The 22,290-nt window shown below is 40.5% G+C and overlaps 1 protein-coding gene and 1 long non-coding RNA gene across 2 annotated transcripts in view; one reads left to right on the top strand and one right to left on the bottom strand.

The window, feature by feature from the left end:
- Window positions 1–22,290, top strand: part of LOC124596428 (nose resistant to fluoxetine protein 6-like) — a 183,020-nt gene that overhangs the window by 117,851 nt on the left and 42,879 nt on the right. Inside the window, exons 9-10 of the mRNA XM_047135560.1 lie at window positions 7,056–7,249; window positions 17,587–17,728. Coding sequence (XP_046991516.1) covers window positions 7,056–7,249; window positions 17,587–17,728 — 336 coding nt within the window. The remainder of the gene's footprint in view (window positions 1–7,055; window positions 7,250–17,586; window positions 17,729–22,290) is intronic.
- Window positions 1–22,290, bottom strand: part of LOC124596429 — a 39,193-nt gene that overhangs the window by 12,333 nt on the left and 4,570 nt on the right. The window contains exon 2 of the long non-coding RNA XR_006978296.1: window positions 12,387–12,583. This is a non-coding gene — a long non-coding RNA (uncharacterized LOC124596429). The remainder of the gene's footprint in view (window positions 1–12,386; window positions 12,584–22,290) is intronic.

Raw genomic sequence — 22,290 nt, 5'->3', positions numbered from 1 at the left:
ATCATAATATACATAATAAACAGTTCCCAAGTTTTCTATATACGCATGTATTTTACCATAGACTGATACACATGAACACTGCATTAAGTACAAAGGCAGACTGAATTAAACATAGCGGCTCATCAGAGCAGTTAATGTTCCATAGATTGTAATTTGTGTGGTCGATGTGACCTATCAAAGCCACACAGCCCCAACCCCCGCAGTATGGAGTACAGCCTTTGAGCCCTGAAGGGGAGTCGTGTGGGTGTCAACGCCGGCGTGAGTGGTGCGAAGCGGCAGGCGCACGACCGGAAGCTCCATCTCCATCGGATCAGCATGCAAAGGTGTGGCGGGTAGCTGCCGGTTCAACTTGTAATCCGAAAACCAGCAGGGGGGAATGATGCATCAGCCAACTTGGGAGTAGCGGTATCGGAGAGGAGGCGGTATGTGAGTGTGCCTTCCCCAAATACATACTGAGCTGTCCGAAGAAATGAAAGCTTGAACACATGACAGGTCACACTCTTGTGGAAGGGACAAGCTGTGCACTGTCATGACATTGAGTTCCTTGGTGAGGGTTGGGTCTGTGCTGTCGGTGAGGAGTACAAGCACACGATGATCTAACACCATACTCAAAATGTCGTCGACGCGGTCAGGTGATATGTTCCAGTGTAAAACGAAGGACGGGACATCTGCGTCTCTAGTACCTGAAATGTGTTCAAAACCTGTGAATGGGGATGATGATGACATGCATGAGGTACCTGCAAACTGCAGTGGTGACTCTTTGGATGGAGAAAACCCAACCGTAGGTTGAGGAGACTCATTAGCGGATTCGTCAAAAGAACATGTGCTCGGGCAGTCCGACTGGGATGGCAGAGGGTTGTCCGAGTCAATGAAGGCAGGCTTAAGCCTGTGTAGAGAAATGGTTTGCGGGTGATCTTTTATCATAATGTCGAATGTAGTTTTGCTCCTCCGGAGTACTTCGAAGGGGCCAAGGTAAGGAGGTTGTAAGGGTTGTCTGACAGAGTCGTCCCTGAGTATGACGTGTGAGCAAGTGCTGAGTGCAGTCAGCACGTACGTGTCAGGTGGGGAATGGCTGACAGGTGGGTGTAGCTGGGTATTTCTAAAGTGTGCACGCATCCTTCTGATAAAGCCTGGGAAGGAGGGGGAATCCCCTGAACCTAGGGGGAGAATTAGTTCCCCAGGTAAAACCGGGTTTTTGCTGAAAACGAATTCTGAAATCATCCCATGTAAATCTGGTTTAAATGTAGGACATAGGCCTAGTAACACCCAAGGAAGTGCCTCGGCCCAGAAACAGTCATGTCACATGAGTGCAGTTTTAAGGTTGCGGTGCCATTGTTCCACAAACCCCTTGCTCTGTGGGTGGTAGGCTGTCATATGGATCTTTTTAATACCGCAAAGGTTACAGAGAATCGTAAAAAGAGCAGATTCAAATTGTCGACCCTGGTCAGTTGAGATGGTGGACGGGCAGCCGAACCGAGTGATTCAAGAAGAAATGAATCCTTTGGCCACAGTTTCTGCTGTGATATTGGTTAAGGGGACAGCTTCCACCCAACGAGACATTCAGTCTACTGTGGACAGGATATACCAGTGGCCCTCCAACAGAGGCAAAAAGGTAGATATCTACATGACGGAAAAGTCCCTTAGGGATGTCAAACTTGCCGAGTGGTGGAGAGGTGTGACGTCCTATTTTGTTTCATTGACAGGAAATGCAGCAGTGTGCTCATGTTTGACAGTCCCGTTTCACATCTTTCCACACAAAATGCTCGGTGATGAGGCAAGTGGTGGCTCAGACGCCAGGGTGGGTGAGATTATGCAAGGCATCGAAAACCTGTTGGCGCAGCGTGGGCAGGAGCAAAGGCCAGGGAACTTAGCCTCGGTAAACATGAGCAAAGACTGCAGGTCCATGAGCAGATCTTGAGTGTCCTCGTCTGAAGCCTGTAGAGTGGCGAGGTTGGATAAATCTACGATACTTGAAACGACATTTATCCATGAGAGGAAATCAGTGGGGATGTTCTCCGTGCCTTTGATGTAGTGTACGTCTGTAGTAAATTGGGAGACCAGGTCGAAGTGGTGGAAGCATCGGGGGGGAAGGATCCTCTGGTGGGTCGCAGAAGGCGTCCACCAGCAGTTTGTGATCAGTATGAATGAAGAAAGGATGGCCCTCGGTGTCAGTGCAGAAATGTTTGACAGCCTCACACATCAACAGAAGCTCTCTATCAAAAGTGGAGTATTTCTTCTGTGCTGTAGACAGTTTTTTGGAGAAGAAATGAAGTGGTGAAATTGTGTCGCCTTTGCTCTGTTGTAATACTGCCCCGTCCATAGTGATGTGTTCATTGGCAGACAGATTAGGGTGGAAGAGTACAACTGCATCAGCTAAAGCTGTTTTAAGAGCCCTGAAAGCCTCTAGCATGGGTTCAGTCCAACGGACTGGTTTAACGACCGAAGTTTGTTTGCCGGAGAGCGAGTCCATCAGCGGGGCCTGCACGGCAGCAGCAGAAGGTAGATGACGGTAGTAGTAATTTATAGTACCTAGGGAACATCTGAGTTCTTCGTACATAGCCGGGGGTGGCAATGACATGATAGACTGCATGCGGGATTTGGGAGGCTGTATTCCGTCTGCAGAGACAGTATAACCCAGAAATGTCACAGAAGACTGATACAATTGGAATTTATCTTTGTTGAACTCAACACCGTTGGATGCCAAAGTCTGGAGGACGTGAGATAAATGATCTTCATGGTCTTCAGTCGATTTGCTGAAAATGAGTATGTCATCCAGGTATGTGAAGCAGAACTCGAATCATCGTAAGATTGAGCCAATGAAACGTTGCCACTTTTTTGCCACATTCTTTAAACCAAATGGCATGAAGTAGTACTGGAACAAACCGAGCAGCGTGATGATTGCAGTCTTTGGAATGTCTTCCAGCGTTATGGGAATCTGGTAATTAGCACATTTGCAGTCAATGACACTGAATATTGTGGCGCCCGATAACATATGAGTAAAATCATTTATATTTGGCACGGGGTAATTGTCCGTGACAGAATTTAAACGCCTGTAATCACCACACATTCAAAAAGAACCGTTGCGTTTGGTGATGAAGTGAATTAGTAAAGACCAATTGCTGTCCGATAGCTGTGGGATGCCTGCCTCCAGAAGTTTGTTAATTTGCTGCCGGGCCACGCGCAACTTAATGGGGTTGAGATGCCTAACCATGTGTCTAATAGGAGGGCCAGCAGTCGTAATTATCTTGTGTGTCATTCCATCAGTGACGGAAGAGACTGAGAACTGCACATGAGGCTGAGTAATGTTCTAACGTGGAGTTTTGGGATGAGTGGGGCACGATGAGGCATAGCCACTAGAGTGATTGGGAAAAGGCAGCCTGAAAGGAACATGCCTATTACGCAAGTGCGGTGTGCGCTTGTTTGTAGAGGTCAGCTGTGCACACAGCATGGAGCGAAATGGGGCACGCAGCGACTGTCTGTTGTTAACTTTGTCTTGGGCAACCAGCGTGGGTGAGAGAGGTGCTGGCGTAACACAAGGGACGGCGATGGCTGCCAAGTTGCTTGGCTGGTGCACAGGAGAGGGGGAATGTTTATCAACAAGCGGGGCAGCTGCATGTGTAGTGGGCGTGATCGTGCTGCATGAGTGACTGTTATTAGAGACACTGTTTGAAACATGAGGCACTGTGCGTAGTGGGTGGTTGGGCAGTGTGGAGGTCACTGAACGCGAATCGTCACACGCAATGATTGTTTTTTAACTAACCTGGTGACTGTTTGAACTGATGCTTGGCGATGAAGTTCGATCTGGTGAAGGAACTGCAGATTGCAGTTTCAACAGTGAGGTGCAGGCCTTAACAACCTCGTTGTAAGTGTGAGCAATGCGTTGTTTCAGCTTGTCATTCTCACAGCAGAGGTGCACCACTGAGTCATATTCTGAAAGTAGATTAGTGACACACATCACAATCTTGCCCGTGAGGATGGAACACTCATGTACTAAATCCCATGTTGTGGCAGAAATGGAACGAGGAGACTGGGTGCCAGAGCACGGCATCTAAGTGTTAGATGGGTGGTGTAACACTAAACACTGGACTACGTTCGGGGAGAGCTTGTAATGGGACAAAAAATCCATATCAAGGATTGGTTCATCAATGTAGAAGGTCCACAGGAAATGCAGAGAAGGGGATAGGTGCACCATCACTTTCACAGAACCGACAATTTGTAACTTTGATGCGGTGACAGCTCGTAGGAGACTTTGTCAGTGAAAAGTTTGTAGGAGCCAACGATCGAGGTATGATAGACATGTCAGTGCCAGAGTCAATTAGGTAGACAAACTGTGATGAAATGTCTGTCACATATAAACAACCACTTGGCAAGGTAACCTGCACTTCTTGGCCTCAGCCCCAAAAATCTTGTGGTACCGACAGTATGGATGAGCCAGATGTGGTGGTGGCAGTGACTGTGATAGCAGGGGAGGCTTGTCCTCGTTGATCTGTTCTGAGACGTATGGAGTGTGGGCAATTCTTGAGTGCTTGGAAATAGGAGAGAGTGAACGAGTACTGCCTGGCAGCGTAGAAGGTTTGGAAGCGGACCGGGCCCTGCCCCTGCCAGCAGACAGCCGGTAAACAGGAGGTGTAGTGTCACACAGCGATGGTGGATGAGCTGGGTGTTTATGCCGCAGGAGTGCATGCAGCTGATTTGCAATGCATTAGTGAGAACTGATAGACTCGAGTGTGGCAGGAGGTGTATCTGTAGGTTGGTAGGTGACTTGGCAGACCATACCACCCACAGGGCGACGTCTGGCATTGTGTGTTCACTCACGAGTAACCTGAGGCAGCACCAAAGTTGTGAGGGAGTGTGGCCCCCAGGTATTCCTCATACATATTTTGATTATAAATATTGTTTTCTTGCTGAACTCGTACTTTGGTGGTGGTGGAGGCGAAAGTAGGAGATCACAAATTAAATCCAAGTGGTAGTGAAGGTGTGTGACCAAACATAGGAACTTGGAGTTGTCATCAGTCACTTGATGCAGCTCAAAGAGGTGCTCCACCAGTGCGAACCATGAAACTGGATTATTCTCGTATAGGGGAGGTACTTTGGGTAGGTGGACTGGAGGCGGAGACAAAGGTGGCTTCGGCATGTCTTGGAAGGCCTGCGATCCCGCTGCACAAGAGTTCATGCTGGGATCCGGCATCACCTGAGCGGAAATGTTACTAGCACAGATGTTTGGAGAAACGGCTGGTTGTAATGTCTCTGAAGATGCATGAAAACACAACGTGGCAGGCACGGTCGGTACTGTGGGAGCGAAGGGGCGAGCGGCACGTAATGAGGGCCCTTAAACTGGACTGGAAATTGCAGGAATAACGCTGACATTGTCCAACTCGGAAATGATGCAGAAGGCTGCTTTGGCAGACTCAGATGGAACTGGAGAAGGAATGAGTGGTTATATGGTCGGAAACGAAGCCCCCTGTGGGTGGGCAGGGGGGGTGGGGGTCGTGGCCTGGAGCTTAAAGTGGTAACAACAAGAGTTTTCCGAGTACACTGGCCATGCACCCTTCGTGGTAGGACCATAAAACACTGGTGAAACCTGTTGGCGGTTGCACTGACGTAGTAAAACATTGCTGGGTGAAGAGGCTATGTTGAGGGCACTTGTACCCATGTGGTCGTGAAACTGGGCCGCCAATCTGGTGGTTTGTTCTGGCGAACTGGATGCATAAAAATGTCTGCTACTGATTTGTGAGGAAGGTGAGGCTGGCGTAGCTTGGTAATAGTTGACTGTGTGTGTGTTTTGCAAAAATGGCGGTATTGCACATGGCACTACTGTAACTGACGTCCTGGTGCCTAGAGGATCAAAGCACGTGTGTGAATTTCGGTTCCTTTGAACTTCGTACAAGCAATCAATCGTCACACTATTTAGTAGATCATCCACTTCACTTTTCACTTGTTGTTGTGCATAATCCAGCGAAACAAAACCTGAGTCCATTGTTTGAAGTAACTGCGTGACACACGGTCATTGTGGAGTTGCTAAAGTAGAGGTTGTGTTGGCCTGGTCATAAGAGCTGGGCCTCCAAATCCTTGTAAAGAATGTGCGGTGATGTAGCCATGGCGTCTGACACAAAACCTGTTGATTCTATACGACCGGCATGGAAGCCGCAGAAGACACAGAACTTTTTTTCCAGGGTCACCAATATGGGTTACTGGATATGGGTCATAATGTACATAATAAACAGTTCCCAAGTTTTCTATATACACATATATTTTACCCTAAAGACTGATACACATGAACACTGCATGAAATACAAAGGCAGATTGAATTAAACATGGTGGCTCGTCAGAGCAGTTAATGTTCCAAAGATTGTAATTTGTGTGGTCGATGTGACCTATCGACACCACTGTCAGCTAAGCAATGTTTTTAACTCAGACATGAAGTTCATTCTAATTACAAGAAGATGTAATTTTCCCAAAGTCAAAAGTTAATAATTAATGTATTGTAGTAGTTACATTTGAAATATAAAATGAAACATTCTTTCAAATGTAGGTTTGATTGGAGCAGTTTCCAAAAGGGACATATATTTAGAATAAATAAAGTGTTTTATATAGATTAAATCAGGTTTTTTGTACTTCACTATAATATCAGATTGTGAAAAATAGACTATTGATTATAAGTTTACAAAATTGTGGTGTTTACAATACAGGATCTGCTAGTTCTTGTGGGAGTATATTGAGTGGTAGACAAAGGAATCTTTGTTTGGTACATTATAACAGTTATTTTGTTAGTGCAGAGTTGATGTATGAAACACCAAATTCTGTTTGTAAAGCACTGAAAATACTAACTGCCAGTATCCCTCAAACCATTCTGGTAGTACAATTTACAGAACTGATGACTAAAGAGTGAAACAGTGATGCCAGACTCTGCTCTCAATATGCCTGCATAACAACAACTGCTAAAAATGTGGAGCTATAGAAGTTGGCAGAATTCCCTTTTTTGCTCTCAGTGTTCTAAAAGTACTCATTTTCTTTCTTTTCTGTATTACATATGTATTGTTTTCTTCATCTTTCAGTGCATGTTTCCAAGTTGGTATCTGGCTGTTGATTTCCAAATGTTTGTGCTGACTACTTTTCTTATTTACATAATATGGCGATGGCCAAAAGTTGGCTGGATTATAACTGGTGTTATAGCCACCTTGTCAGTACTTATACCGTTCCTTGTCGTATACATGTGGAATATTGAACCAATTGTGAAACCATTTCCCAGGTTAGTAATTGAAAAATAATAGCAGTTGGTAATATTATTCTCTGATATAAATGATGACACCTGTTATACATATTTGCACAGGAGATCAAACATAGTCTCCTTTATTTACATTTGTCTACATTCAAACTGATATCCCATAACAATTTCTTGAATATTTTGCTTTATTACCTTTGTTCTTTATCCTACATTTTTTTCCTTCTTTACCCATTTTTCCTTTGTATCATGGCACATTTTTATTTGTTCATGAAACATTGTCTTACATGACGGTAAATACTGCTGCATCTCTCCTTACTTGATTTATAACAGCTCTCATGTCACATGTATGCATGCAAGCAAATGAAACCCACTTTCCAGAAAATGTGGAACTGTAATTAGAACATAGTAGAACATCCAGCCTAATAATAAAGATAGATATTCTTTCAGCTCTTGTGCAACATTCTCTTCTAAAATTTAGATATTACTTCTTTACGCCAGAGCTACATTAAAATTAAAACCTAAATGTTCTGCATACTTGTATTAGTGTCATATTTCTGTACTCAGTTCAATGTGCTTTGCTCTTACAAGTATCCCTCATTGTTTTGACGTAAAGACATATTTGGCATATCTCCAGTCTGTGTTAACTTACTGAATTATTTTCTGGGCACAGCAGAAGTGACCAAGGAGAATCTTGTGCAAGCAAATAACTGTATATCTTTCACAAGCATCTTTATGATTTTGGAATACTTAAACTCACTTACCATCACATGTATTCCTTACTAGTTTTAGCAAAACTAAAATATGCATAATTACAATATAATATGCATAGAAATATTTTTCATGTAGACTTTGCTGCCTGGTGTAGATTTCAGAGTGAAGTTATGCACTCTATTGTTAAGGTATTGAAGATGTATATGCTGAAGACATCAGAGTTGCTATGTATCCAGGATCTTTTTGGTAATTTGGCAGGGCTGATAATAATTTTGTCTTTTTACATAGTCACAATACTATTGATATGAATTTTAGTACACTGGTGCACTAATTTGTGCATATTGTGAGGTTTGTGTGATTGTAAATGGATCAAGGGAAAGAAGGCAATAAAATATAAGAGGTGTATAATTCTTGGAATGTTATCAAAAGGTTGCTAACTGGGAGAGTGGACTGATGATTGTTGGGTGGAAGTATGGGCTGGAAGAAACAAAATTTTTACATGGGCTTTACTTATCCTTGCCTATTCCTTACTTGAGCTGCTCCACTTGGACAATGTAGCTTTGTGCATATGTGCTTTAATGAATAACACAATTTTACAAGCTAAGGTATTAAATTTCTCACTTGCTTGATTTTAAAGAATTTTATGATCTACATGATCAGACATTTTGTAAAACTTGTAAAATTACAAGGATACATACTGCCACAAAACAAACTTATCATCCATGTACTGGAATCAAATATTCAGTATGTGGATGATACGTTCATTTTGTGGTGGCATGGCAGGAAGGAACTCGGTCATTTTCACAAATATCTCAGTGGGATCAATCCGAAGATTCAGTTTACCAGGAAGGAGGAGTGCAATGGGAGATTGAATTTTCTTGAGGTGCTAGTTTTCAAGAAAGTAGATGATAGCTTGGGCCACACCCTTTACCAAAATCCCATGCACACAGACTGTTACCTACACCAGGATTGGAACCACCATCCACAACAAAAGTGAGGCATCATAAAAAGGTTGGCAGATACAGCAAGGAAAATCTGTGAACCGGAACACTTGACACAGAATTAAAACAACTCACCAATGAATTGCTCAAGAACAGTTATTTGTTTGCTGAGGTGAAAATAGTGTTAAGACCATCACGTAAAAGTCATAGCAATGACCAAGTGCTGGTGAAATTGAAAGTTTTCCTGCCTTTCATTAATGACATTATCAACTGCAGAGGAAAAATATGAAAAATTGGAACATCATGGTAATCTATAAATACCCCCACAAAAGATACAAGATCACATAAAATCAGCCAAGGATGTTTGCCAACCACTTCAAAAAGAAGGAATTTATAGGATTCTGTGTAGTTGTGGGGAGTTGCACATGGGTAATACATAAAGAATGGCCAAGAAATGACTAGAAGAACCCAATGGCAATTGCAGAAGTGAGGAGACTGACAGATCAGTTGTGGAACATACTCTGCAGGCAAGAGACCATAACATTCATTTTAATAGGACTAAAGCACTAGAAGCCTCAAGCAGATACCATGAAAGATTATAGAGAGAGGCCATTGAGATTGTAAAGCACCCCAGGAATTTCAATAGGAAGGAGGCAGACATGAAACTGAGTGACATCTGGATTCTGGTGCTGAAGAAGATGTGTACCAGTCTTCTACCATTGAATTGTGACCTCCCCTTCTCTCTTTGCTCCATTTATTTCACTGATCTTTCCTCTTCTTTCTTCCTTCTTCATACTGCAGCTACATCTCAGGGTTTTCAATGCAGAAATGTAGTGAGAAGGGAGCACATGTGTGTGACAGTTCACGATATCATAGTGCTGTGAGGGAGTGTCACTCAGGTTTGAGAAGACTGATAACTGAAATACGAACATTTCTCAAAAGAAACTTTTAAAACTATAAATAGTAGCGTAGCTAGTACTATCTATCGCTCTACTAAACTGAATGAGCACAACTCCATTGATGAAGTTTCAACCTTGAAAGAAGTTTATTAATACCAATCAGCTGAAAAAAAACCTCATCCAATCCAGAAGTCATTCACAGTTAGAGAAATTCGTTTCTGATGTGTGTGTAGCGATCATTAATACTTAAAAGATCATTTCAGTAATTCTATCACTATGTGCTTATGAGTTGCTAAGCAATGTATCAACAAGTTGACTATACAATGATTAATATTTGTCGTATCCCAACAGTAAATCGCTTCTCGCTAGCTTTAAGCATCAAGACGATTACTATGCTGCTCATATAAGTCTTTGATAATTATTATCAAGCTAATGTCCATAAATTGCCGTTAATGTTACTGAATTACACATGCAACGATAACACCTGATGTCCAGCCGCGTATCTTGAACTCTGCGCCGATATTTGAGAATTCACGGGCAATTTGTTTGCAACAAAGTTGGGCCTAGGTTCTCTAGAATAATTTTTAAATCAATTGTGGGTTGTAAATTAACAATTCTATGCCCATTCATGAAAGTCACAGGGGATTCACACTCAACAACTACATGATCGCACACTCGAGCAACACGGAAGTTTTTTGCTTACAAAGAGAAAACATATCATGCATAATGCAACAAGGTTATTTGCTATGTCAAAGCATATTTATATCTATCTCATTAAAACTCATTACCTTTTCAATGTTGTACATAATTAAATTCTTTACTCTGTAAATAACCAATAAAATTTAGAACTGAATGACATGTATAAAAATATCTCAAGTTGATACGATGTCATGGGTCACTACTGGTTTCAACTCCCCTACTCTCACGTGACGCAAAGTAGATCCGACTATATAGGACATACTCATGTAATGTTACAGAATGATAGCAACAGTGGATGAAGGCAGTCAGCAACAGCCAATTGCACTTGTGCATTGAAAACATGTGATGCCATGCCACTACACGGAAGCATGCGGAAGTGAAATTTGGCTGTAGTCAATTGTGAGTCAGGGTGTGAATCAGACATTCAAAGAAGCTATGGTCCTCCTTGAAAATTTCCTCTGCAGATGGGGATGAAACACTGAGTTTTGAGGTGAAATCCATTTGATCACAGCACAATAGCATGTAACATTTTATTGATTGTGACATTTCTGACCGTGAAAGTTTACATTTCACAGTTAGTTGTGCAAGTGTCCCCTATTACTGGGAATCAAATGTCGACCACATCATGGATTGTGTCACAGTCGGAGGGATGTCACATCAGTCATGCTCATATGTGGTCAACTCGCTATACTGAGTAACTCCTGAAGCTTCGCAGTTACATATTCAACATAATGTTTCATCCTGGGCTTGTCATATTGCTCAAAAAGTCAGGATAATTCCCAGTGATGTGCATAATGTCACCTTCAAGTGCATATTTGAGGTTATGGCCCAATCCTTTTGAGGGACCCTTCATTACAAAGACATTTTCTCAGTGACCCTAAATCACAGGTATCACCAATGAGACCTGCAGCTGACTTAAAAATGCTGGTTACCTGGTACTGCTTAGGTGGGTAGTTCTGTACTAACTTGGACATTTGCCTCTCATAACTACTATGTAGCAGGTGGTCTTGGTGATTCTTGTGCTACTGGCCTTAACTAATAGTTTTCCTCTCTTCTATTAGAGGGTTCCTGAAATCCTTGGGTAGCCAGCACAATTTTGTCCACACTCTGCAGAACAGTGAAACTGTTGGAGACACATAGACAAAAGCTAGAAGATGTGCAGTGTCCCTTAAGCCTCATGCCTGATTCAAGTTTTACTGTAGACCAATCATTTGCTGTATTGTTAACCTTACTGCTGCCAACTGCAGCTGTCAACTGACATAATTCTGCCTGTACTACTACCAGATCAGCTCTTTGAGTTTCAAAAACAGTTGCTCCTTTTCCATAATCATGGAGTGATAAGCACAACTACTACAGTGCCAAAGGCTCATGGCATCTCCACTCAAGCTGGTTGTATCATAGCATGCAATAAGAAAAAAACATAGGCAATCTTTTTGCTGTTGACCATTTCTCAGTACTTTGCAATAGTTTCAACACCTCTCCACAGTGACAATATTTTTTTAGTCTAGATAGGTTATTTAACAAAATTATGATTGCATGACTTTTTCCTTTTTATTTAATCACATATGAAGGACACTTATACACACACACACACACACACACACACACACACACACACACACACAGGTGCACATGTGGGTGTTTTTAACAGGTGCACATGTGGGTGTTTTTGTAAAACTTAATGAATTAGCTTAACAATATGTTACAAATAATTTTCACTGGAAAATTATTTTTCCTGTGTGTGATTTCTTCAGCAGGTATTAGGATTAGTTAAGCTCTGTTGACTATACAAATATAAATGTTTTAGAAAAATAATGTACTGTTATTTTTTATTTGATGAGTAGCTCATAAATGTTTTCTTAATAAACAGGTCCTAATACAATATTGACTATTGCATACAACAGTACTTACCTTCCATGTCCTTAGAAGAATTGCTAGTCTCACTGTTTCACACTTAATTACTGTAAACACAAGTATATCTGGTTTAAGCCGTCCATTTGACTGAGAACCAGGAGGTCATAATCAGTTCTGGGGACCAAGTTGCTAATTGTGAACGTCATTGAAGTTCTGTGAGCAAGACTGGTCCTCTCAACCTTCCCCGCCAGTCACTGAAATGATCCAAGGATGATAATATTTACTGAATATTCCATCAGTACAGGGAGGAACATAGACATATTAAAAACTGAAATACAAAATACTGATGTTACACAATAACCTTTATTTTATAGTTTGTTGTGAACCAGCTTCCAGCTCTCTACATCATTCTCTGACAACTCAAGATGAAAAAAACAGTCCAAACAACATCATCAAGTGGTTTTAGCTGTACATGATATTTTTCCAGATATGCAACCTTCATGACTGAGTATCTATGCAAAAGGCACAAGCCTAATAAACATACAAAGAAGCTATGAACAGAACCAGGGACAGAGGGAAGGGGGCAGAGGTGGAGGAAGGAGTCAATGGAATACGTCTGGGGGACAGTTACACTACTTACAACGATCCTGTTTCATCCAGTACATCACAGTCACCAGTTGTATTGTCCCTATAACACGGTAGTCTTTGCGAGTACTCATTTGTGTACTATTTTGGCCTGTATGTTCTTATAATTTTAATCTTTGAGTATAATATTATGTAAGGTGTATTTATTTTTATTGTGTTTTTGTGTAGATAGATAATCGTAAAAGTCACAGGTCCTTGGAAAAACAATCTTTGTACAGTAACAAACTCTCACTGATGTCTGAACTATCTGTTTAGTCTTAAGTTGCCTGAGGGTGGCCTAGAAAGCCAAAAGCTGGTTTGCAATAAATCTTAATCTTAAACATCAGGACCATGTATTATAGTTTTTAATAACATCAAAATATGACTTTGGAGCCCAGGCAACAGGCATTATTTGACGCAACAAATGTCACAATCTGTAGTTAGTTGCTCACTGTCCTGTCGCTGTCTGCTGGAGCAGCATGTACAACATGTAAAATATGGCCTCTTGGAATCTTCAGGTTGAGGAGAGCAGCAGTTTTTTTCCCTGTTGTACCTTCTGCAATTAGCTCATCATATTTGTCTACATATCAATCATTAGGCAATAGTTATTGAAATAGTAGATAAATATGTACAATTGGTCTACCTCTATGCATAAAGTACACTATTTAGAAGAAATAATTTAATTGGATTGATAAAAAATTTACTCATGAAGCAGCAGCAGAACAGAGCCAGTGGCTCCTCCTTCAGGCAGAAGGGTTGAAGGTGAAGTGTTGTTGTTGTTGTTGTGGTCTTCAGTCCTGAGACTGGTTTGATGCAGCTCTCCATGCTACTCTATCCTGTGCAAGCTTCTTCATCTCCCAGTACCTACTGCAACCTACATCCTTCTGAATCTGCTTAGTGTATTGATCTGTTGGTCTCCCTCTACGATTTTTACCCTCCACGCTGCCCTCCAATGCTAAATTTGTGATCCCTTGGTGCCTCAAAACATGTCCTACCAACCGATCCCTTCTTCTAGTCAAGTTGTGCCACAAACCTCTCTTCTCCCTAATCCTATTCAATACCTCCTCATTAGTTACGTGATCTACCCACCTTATCTTCAGCATTCTTCTGTAGCACCACATTTCGAAAGCTTCTATTCTCTTCTTATCCAAACTGGTTATCGTCCATGTTTCACTTCCATACATGGCTACACTCCATACAAATACTTTCAGAAACAACTTCCTGACACTTAAATCTATACTCGATGTTAACAAATTTCTCTTCTTCAGAAACGATTTCCTTGCCATTGCCAGTCTACATTTTATATCCTCTCTACTTCGACCATCATCAGTTATTTTACTCTCTAAATAGCAAAACTCCTTTACTACTTTAAGTGTCTCATTTCCTAATCTAATCCCCTCAGCATCACCCGATTTAATTTGACTACATTCCATTATCCTCGTTTTGCTTTTGTTGATGTTCATCTTATATCCTCCTTTCAAGACACTGTCCATTCCGTTCAACTGCTCTTCCAGGTCCTTTGCTGTCTCTGACAGAATTACAATGTCATCGGCGAACCTCAAAGTTTTTACTTCTTCTCCATGAATTTTAATACCTACTCCAAATTTTTCTTTTGTTTCCTTTACTGCTTGCTCAATATACAGATTGAATAACATCGGGGAGAGGCTACAACCCTGTCTCACTCCTTTCCCAACCACTGCTTCCCTTTCATGTCCCTCGACTCTTATAACTGCCATCTGGTTTCTGTACAAATTGTAAATAGCCTTTCACTCCCTGTATTTTACCCCTGTCACCTTCAGAATTTGAAAGAGAGTATTCCAGTGAACATTGTCAAAAGCTTTCTCTAAGTCTACAAATGCTAGAAACGTAGGTTTGCCTTTTCTTAATCTTTCTTCTAAGATAAGTCGTAAGGTTAGTATTGCCTCACGTGTTCCAACATTTCTACGGAATCCAAACTGATCTTCCCCGAGGTCCGCTTCTACCAGTTTTTCCATTTGTCTGTAAAGAATTCGCGTTAGTATTTTGCAGCTGTGACTTATTAAACTGATAGTTCGGTAATTTTCACATCTGTCAACACCTGCTTTCTTTGGGATTGGAATTATTATATTCTTCTTGAAGTCTGTGGGTATTTCGCCTGTCTCATACATCTTGCTCACCAGATGGTAGAGTTTTGTCATGACTGACTCTCCCAAGGCCATCAGTAGTTCTAATGGAATGTTGTCTACTCCCGGGGCCTTGTTTCGACTCAGGTCTTTCAGTGCTCTGTCAAACTCTTCACGCAGTATCTTATCTCCCATTTCTTCTTCATCTACATCCTCTTCCATTTCCATAATATTGTCCTCAAGTACATCGCCCTTGTATAAACCCTCTATATACTCCTTCCACCTTTCTGCCTTCCCTTCTTTGCTTAGAACTGGTTTGCCATCTGAGCTCTTGATATTCATACAAGTGGTTCTCTTCTCTCCAAAGGTCTCTTTAATTTTCCTGTAGGCAGTATCTATCTTACCCCTAGTGAGATAAGCCTCTACATCCTTACATTTGTCCTCTAGCCATCCCTGCTTAGCCATTTTGCACTTCCTGTTGATCTCATTTTTGAGACATTTGTATTCCTTTTTGCCTGCTTCATTTACTGCATTTTTATATTTTCTCCTTTCGTCAATTAAATTCAATATTTCTTCTGTTACCCAAGGATTTCTAGTAGCCCTCGTCTTTTTACCTACTTGATCCTCTGCTGCCTTCACTACTTCATCCCTCAAAGCTACCCATTCTTCTTCTACTGTATTTCTTTCCATCATTCCTGTCAATTGTTCCCTTATGCTCTCCCTGAAACTCTCTACAACCTCTGGTTCTTTCAGTTTATCCAGGTTCCATCTCCTTAAATTCCCGCCTTTTTGCAGTTTCGTCAGTTTCAATCTGCAGTTCATAACCAATAGATTGTGGTCAGAATCCACATCTGCCCCTGGAAATGTCTTACAATTTAAAACCTGGTTCCTAAATCTCTGTCTTACCATTATGTAATCTATCTGATACCTTTTAGTATCTCCAGGATTCTTCCAGGTATACAACCTTCTTTCATGATTCTTGAACCAAGTGTTAGCTATGATTAAGTTATGCTCTGTGCAAAATTCTACAAGGTGGCTTCCTCTTTCATTTCTTCCCCCCAATCCATATTCACCTACTATGTTTCCTTCTCTCCCTTTTCCTACTGACGAATTCAGTCACCCATGACTATTAAATTTTCATCTCCCTTCACTACCTGAATAATTTCTTTTATCTCGTCATACATTTCATCAATTTCTTCATCATCTGCAGAGCTAGTTGGCATATAAACTTGTACTACTGTAGTAGGCATGGGCTTTGTGTCTATCTTGGCCACAATAATGCGTTCACTATGCTGTTTGTAGTAGCTAACCCGCACTCCTATTTTTTTATTCATTATTAAACCTACTCCTGCATTACCCCTATTTGATTTTGTATTTATAACGCTGTAATCACCTGACCAAAAGTCTTGTTCCTCCTGCCACCGAACTTCACTAATTCCCACTATATCTAACTTTAACCTATCCATTTCCCTTTTTAAATTTTCTAACCTACCTGCCCGATTAAGGGATCTGACATTCCACGCTCCGATCCGTAGAATGCCAATTTTCTTTCTCCTGATAACGATGTCCTCTTGAGTAGTCCCCGCCCGGAGATCCGAATGGGGGACTATTTTACCTCTGGAATATTTTACCCAAGAGGACGCCATCATCATTTAATCATACAGTAAAGCTGCATGTCCTCAGGAAAAATTACGGCTGTAGTTTCCCCTTGCTTTCAGCCGTTCGCAGTACCAGCACAGCAAGGCCGTTTTGGTTAATGTTACAAGGCCAGATCAGTCAATTATCCAGACTGTTGCTCCTGCAACTACTGAAAAGGCTGCTGCCCCTCTTCAGGAACCACATGTTTGTCTGGCCTCTCAACAGATACCCCTCCGTTGTGGTTGCACCTACGGTACGGCCATCTGTATCGCTGAGGCACGCAAGCCTCCCCACCAACGGCAAGGTCCATGGTTCGTGGGGGGAGGTGAAGTAGGAGTGCTGAAGGAAAAGGACTGGAGAGATTTAGAAAAAGGGGTACATTTTAGTGAAATCGCCCAGAACTGTGTGTCAGGGGAGACTTACCACATGGAATGAGAAGGAATGTCTTTCCTTCTCATACCACGCAATTAGACTCCCCTGACCTGCAACTCTGGGTGACTTTCTTGAAATGTACCCCTCTTTTCTAGACCTGGCTCCAAAAGCTTGTCTGATTACAACCTTCTTTTATGTGTGTGTTTTGCTGCCACTTGGTGAGTAGATTTTTTGTCCATCAAATTAAATTATTTTGTAATTGGTTGTTTTTGTTGTTACACTACATAGGTGGTTGTACTCATCATAACTGTTCCAGAAAATCATACATGATTGTTTAACATAATGAGAGAAAAGAACTGTTAGCCTTTATTCTTTTAATATATGATAGGCACAGATGCCTCTCACTGTGTGCAATATTGCATTACAGAACTGCTGTAATATAAAAAATTTAAAGAATGAAAATAAAAATAAAAAACATTCCTGACCTACAATGAAATCATGTTGTTTGTATTTTATTTTAGGAATTTCAAAGATCCAAGAGAGGACAAAACATTTCAAATAGCTTATGTAACTACACATACTAGAGCCGCTCCATATATCATAGGAATGATATCTGGCATTCTCACTCATAAGGGAATTTCAGCTGCGTTTAAAGTCCCTATGGTGAGTATCTCTTAATATCATAGTACTATCTCATAATGATAATGAATTGATCCAATGTACTTGTATTTTTATTTACTTGTCAATTATTTTTATTAAGAGCTTCATTTTGTGACCATGAGAAAAAGATAGAATAATCAATGAAAGGGTAACATACTGTGAATCAAAGTATGAAATGTCAGAAGTTTGAAGTGGTATGAGAGCTAAAAAATCTGAAAGGCTCACTCTATATACAGTAGGTGTCAGTGAAGTGTAATAAAAAGAATGTAAGATGAATATTGGGTAATATCAACAGCAGCAGAAAAACACATTACATGAGTAGAATTCCTTATTAATAGAAGAGTGGGGTAAAGAGTGAGTTATTGCAAACAGTTTAGTGATAGGGTTGTTGTCATCAGAACTGACAACAAGCCAACACCAACAACAATAGTTCAGGTATACATGCCAATGTCACAGGCATAACATGAGGAGACAGAGAAAGTATATGACAATATTGAATGGGTAATACAGTATGCAAAAAGAGATTATAATCTAATAATCATGGTGGCTTGGATAGTGGGGGAAGGAACAGAAGAAAGAGTTATTGGGGAACATGAGCTTCATAATAGGAATAAGAGAGAAGAAAGAGTAATTGAGGTCTGCAATAAATTTCAGCTAGTAGTAGTGGCTACACTGTTCAGAAATCACAAGAGGAGGAGGTGTAATTCGAAAAAAACCTGAAGATGACGGAAGATTCGTAGTCAGGCAGAGACCCAAAAATCAGATGTGTATTGTAAGATATTTCCAGGAGCAGATATAGACTCGAATCACAATTTAGTAATGATGAAGAGTAGGTTGAATTTTAAGAGACTCATCTGCCAAGAATCGATGTGTTAAGAAGAAGGTACTGAAACAATAAGGCATAGTCAGATGAATTTGGATTTCTCTGATGCTGTAGATACCATGATGAGGAATACTACAACAGACAGTTCAGCTGAAGAGGAATGGACATCTCTAAAGAGAGCAATTACAGAAGTTGGACAGATGAACATAGGTACAAGGAATGTAACTGTGAATAAATCTTGGGTAACGGAAGAAATTCAATTGATCAATGAAAGAATAAAGTACAAAAATTATCAGAGAAATTGAGGAATATAAAAATATGAGTCACTTAGGAATGAAATACAGAGTGTTTCTGAAAGAATATACATATTTTGAACACATATATTTATTAAACTGCAAGTCATACAACTACGCCACTTGAGACACATATTTACGAATCTCTCAGCTTTATATTGCAGATGTTCAACATGTCCTCCACCAGTGATATGAACGATATCACATTGATACTCGAATTCTTCTCACACTCAGATAAGCATGTCTATCATCAGTGATGTTATGGCAGTACAGATCCGGTTCTTCAACTCTTTTAGGTTCTATGGTAATGCTGGTGCATAAACATAGACCTTAATTAAACCCTGCAGAAAGAAGTCACAGAGGATCAAATCCAGTGACCACAGAAGCGAGGTGAGAAGTGCTAGTTGCAAACTGTTTGATGACCAATCCAACAGTTCAGTACAGTTCATTCAGATATGCATGCACTTGGTGACTCCAGTGAGGAGGTGCCCCATCTTTTTGAAAAACAAAGTTGTCCTCACCCAGCCTCGGAAACAGTTTTGTAACATAAGAAAATACAGCTGACCATCAATCATGTTTCCATCAGAGATGAATGGGCCATAACCAGAAGAATTGGATATTGCACAAAACATATTGACTTTGGGTGAATCTTATACATGTTCAATGCTTTCCCACTAAGGTAGAAAGTTGCTTCATCTCTGAACAAGACATTTTGTACAACATTCTTATCCTTGTCAATAACATTCTGAAGCTTCTCAGAAAGTATCACATGTTTGCGTTGTTGGCATGACCTAGAGCCCATAACAGCTATAACTTGTGTGGCTTCATAACCAAATGATGTCTCAAAACATGCCAAATTGCTGTTGTAGGCAGTTGTAACTCTGAATTGGCATGACAAGTTGATTTTGTATGATGTTGTTGGAAGGCAGATTGAATGCATGTGATGTTTTAATCCAAAACATGAGGGTGGCTAGAACTCTTTCCTTTAATAAATGTCTTGTGTATACAGACTGTCAACAGCATCTCCAAGTGTTCCAACCATTTAGAGGATCAGTTTTGTACCTCAATCTGAAAAGTCTTTGCACTGTAATAATGGAGGTGCACTTCATAATCTCATGAACATAAAATGATTTCTGCTGCAGAGCTGCCATTTGAAACATGTGACAGTAACCAAGCAAACGGAAAACAACCAACACCTAACAGCAATGAATATAAACTAGACAATGTACTCATTCCACTCATTCCTCCAATAACCAAGCTGTGATGCAGCAATCAATAGTTTTGGCTACATAGTACTATGTAATATGTATATTCTTTTTGAACCATCCTGTAAATATGAAGTGCAGGGAAGCCAAGATAAAATGACTGCAGAGAAAACTTGATGAAACTGAAAAAAGAAATAGTCATAGAAGGACTGGTTCAACTTGACAAAATTCAAAACAGCCTGCACTGAAATTAAAAGCAAAGGCATCAACATTAAGAGTTCAATGGGAATCCCACTGCTAGGTGCAGAGGAGAAAATAGGTAGGGAGAAAGAGTAGACTGAAGGCCTGTATGGAGGAGAGAAGTTGTCTGATGATGTGACTGAGGAATAAATGCGAGTTGATATGAGTGACACTGGGGAACTAGTAATAGAGACAGAGTTTAACAGAGCTTTGGGAAACTTGCATTGAAATAAGGCAGAATGAATAATAACATTCCTCTGAGACTTACAAATTTCCTAGAGAAGTCCCAACTAAATGACTATACAAGATGGTGTGCAAAATGTATGAGTCTGGAGACATACCATAAGACTTTTGGAAAAACATCACCCACACAATTGCAAAGATAGCAATGGCAAAAAGTGCAAGAACTATCTCACAATCAGCTCAGTGGCTCAGGCATCAAACGTAAGAAAAATTGAAATATGTTCAAAGGATTTGTCAAACAATAAAATGTGATTGAGAATGTAAAATGATGCAAGATATTCAAAATTCTGAGAAAATAGTAGTAAGATATTGGGAAAGATGGATAATATATACAAGAATCAAGTGAGAACAATAAGAATGGAAGATCAAGAACAATATGCTCAGATTAAAAAGGTTGAAAGACAGGGATTAGCATTCTGTTCCTAGTGTTCAATCTACACTTCAAGGAAGCAATGACAGATATAACAGAAAAGTTCATGATTGAGATTAAAATTCACTGTGATTGCTGATGACATGTTATCCTCAAAGAAAGTAAGAATGACAGGATGTGTTGAATGGGATGAACAGTCTAAGGAGCACAGAATATGAACTGAGAGTAAACCAAAGAAAGACAAAAGTAATGAGGAGTAGCAGAAATGAGATTGATGATGAACTTAACATCAGAATTGGCAACCATTACGATGATAAATGTAATAAATTCTGCTACCTTGGAAGCAAATTAACACATGAAGAACAAAGTAAGGAGCACGTAAGAAGTGTACTGGTATACTAGGCAAAAGAAGTTTACTGTGCTGGCTGTTTAGTTCTGATGATTCCCAAATGTCCTCTATGTAAAAGTTTCAAAACATTTTGCTGCAGTTATGTGGAAATCATAACTCACTTTTATTCATTATGAATACACAATAAAATTACACAATTCTGGAGAGAAAGGTTGTTGTGATGACTATGGCATTTTCATGCTATTGCTCCTGGAATGGATTTTGGATTACTAGGCCAACTCATCCAAATTTAGTACCTGAGCAATCATAGTGACTGATCCTGTTCAGTAACTTCTTGTACAATCCACCGACAATCAGTGGGAAAAGCTTGCAGTGGTTGCAAATTAAACTGATTAATTTGAAGATAAGACACTTCTGATTCTTTGAAGTCCGGTTAGCTTCCCATAGGTAAGTGAGGCGTAGAGTCTGCTTTTGCATGCTATGCTGTGGAATGGTAAAGAAATTCATACTGATAATTAGAAGTAATGACCATTGTTGCAGCATTGTTGCTGCTGTACAGTCAGGCATATCTTTTGTAGGATGAAACAGAGCAGTCACTAGAAAAAATTTTCTGCCATGGAGACTTTGATGAAATTTTGTAATGGTATATAATTTCTAGGACTTCCTTTTCTAGCCGACTGTAGTTGGCCTCCATGATGCAGAACCTTTCATACATGGTCACTGATGTCTCTCACATAGTGACACATGTTGTATGTGCCATTGTAGTAAGTGATTGATCAGTAAGCAACAGCAGACTGGCTTCATGTACCCAGGGGTAGTGCCTTCCTGCAATGAAGTATTAAGGCTGCACGGCAGATCTCTTGTGACCAATTTTTATGCTGTTAAAATGGGGTCAGTAGTTTTGCTGGTTGGTAAACACAGACAGTCCACCAGTCTGGAATGACTGGCAACCAGGCCTTAGGTAACTTGTTGCCATCCTCTCTATCATGCTGTTAGGGCATTTCGATAATAGAAGGTAATGTCACCAGACACTTTAATTTTT

This window comes from Schistocerca americana, chromosome 2 (genome assembly GCF_021461395.2).
Source record: "Schistocerca americana isolate TAMUIC-IGC-003095 chromosome 2, iqSchAmer2.1, whole genome shotgun sequence".
Taxonomy (NCBI): domain Eukaryota; kingdom Metazoa; phylum Arthropoda; class Insecta; order Orthoptera; family Acrididae; genus Schistocerca; species Schistocerca americana.
Note: the sequence above shows the minus strand (reverse complement) of the source record. Positions and strands in the feature narration are given on the sequence as shown.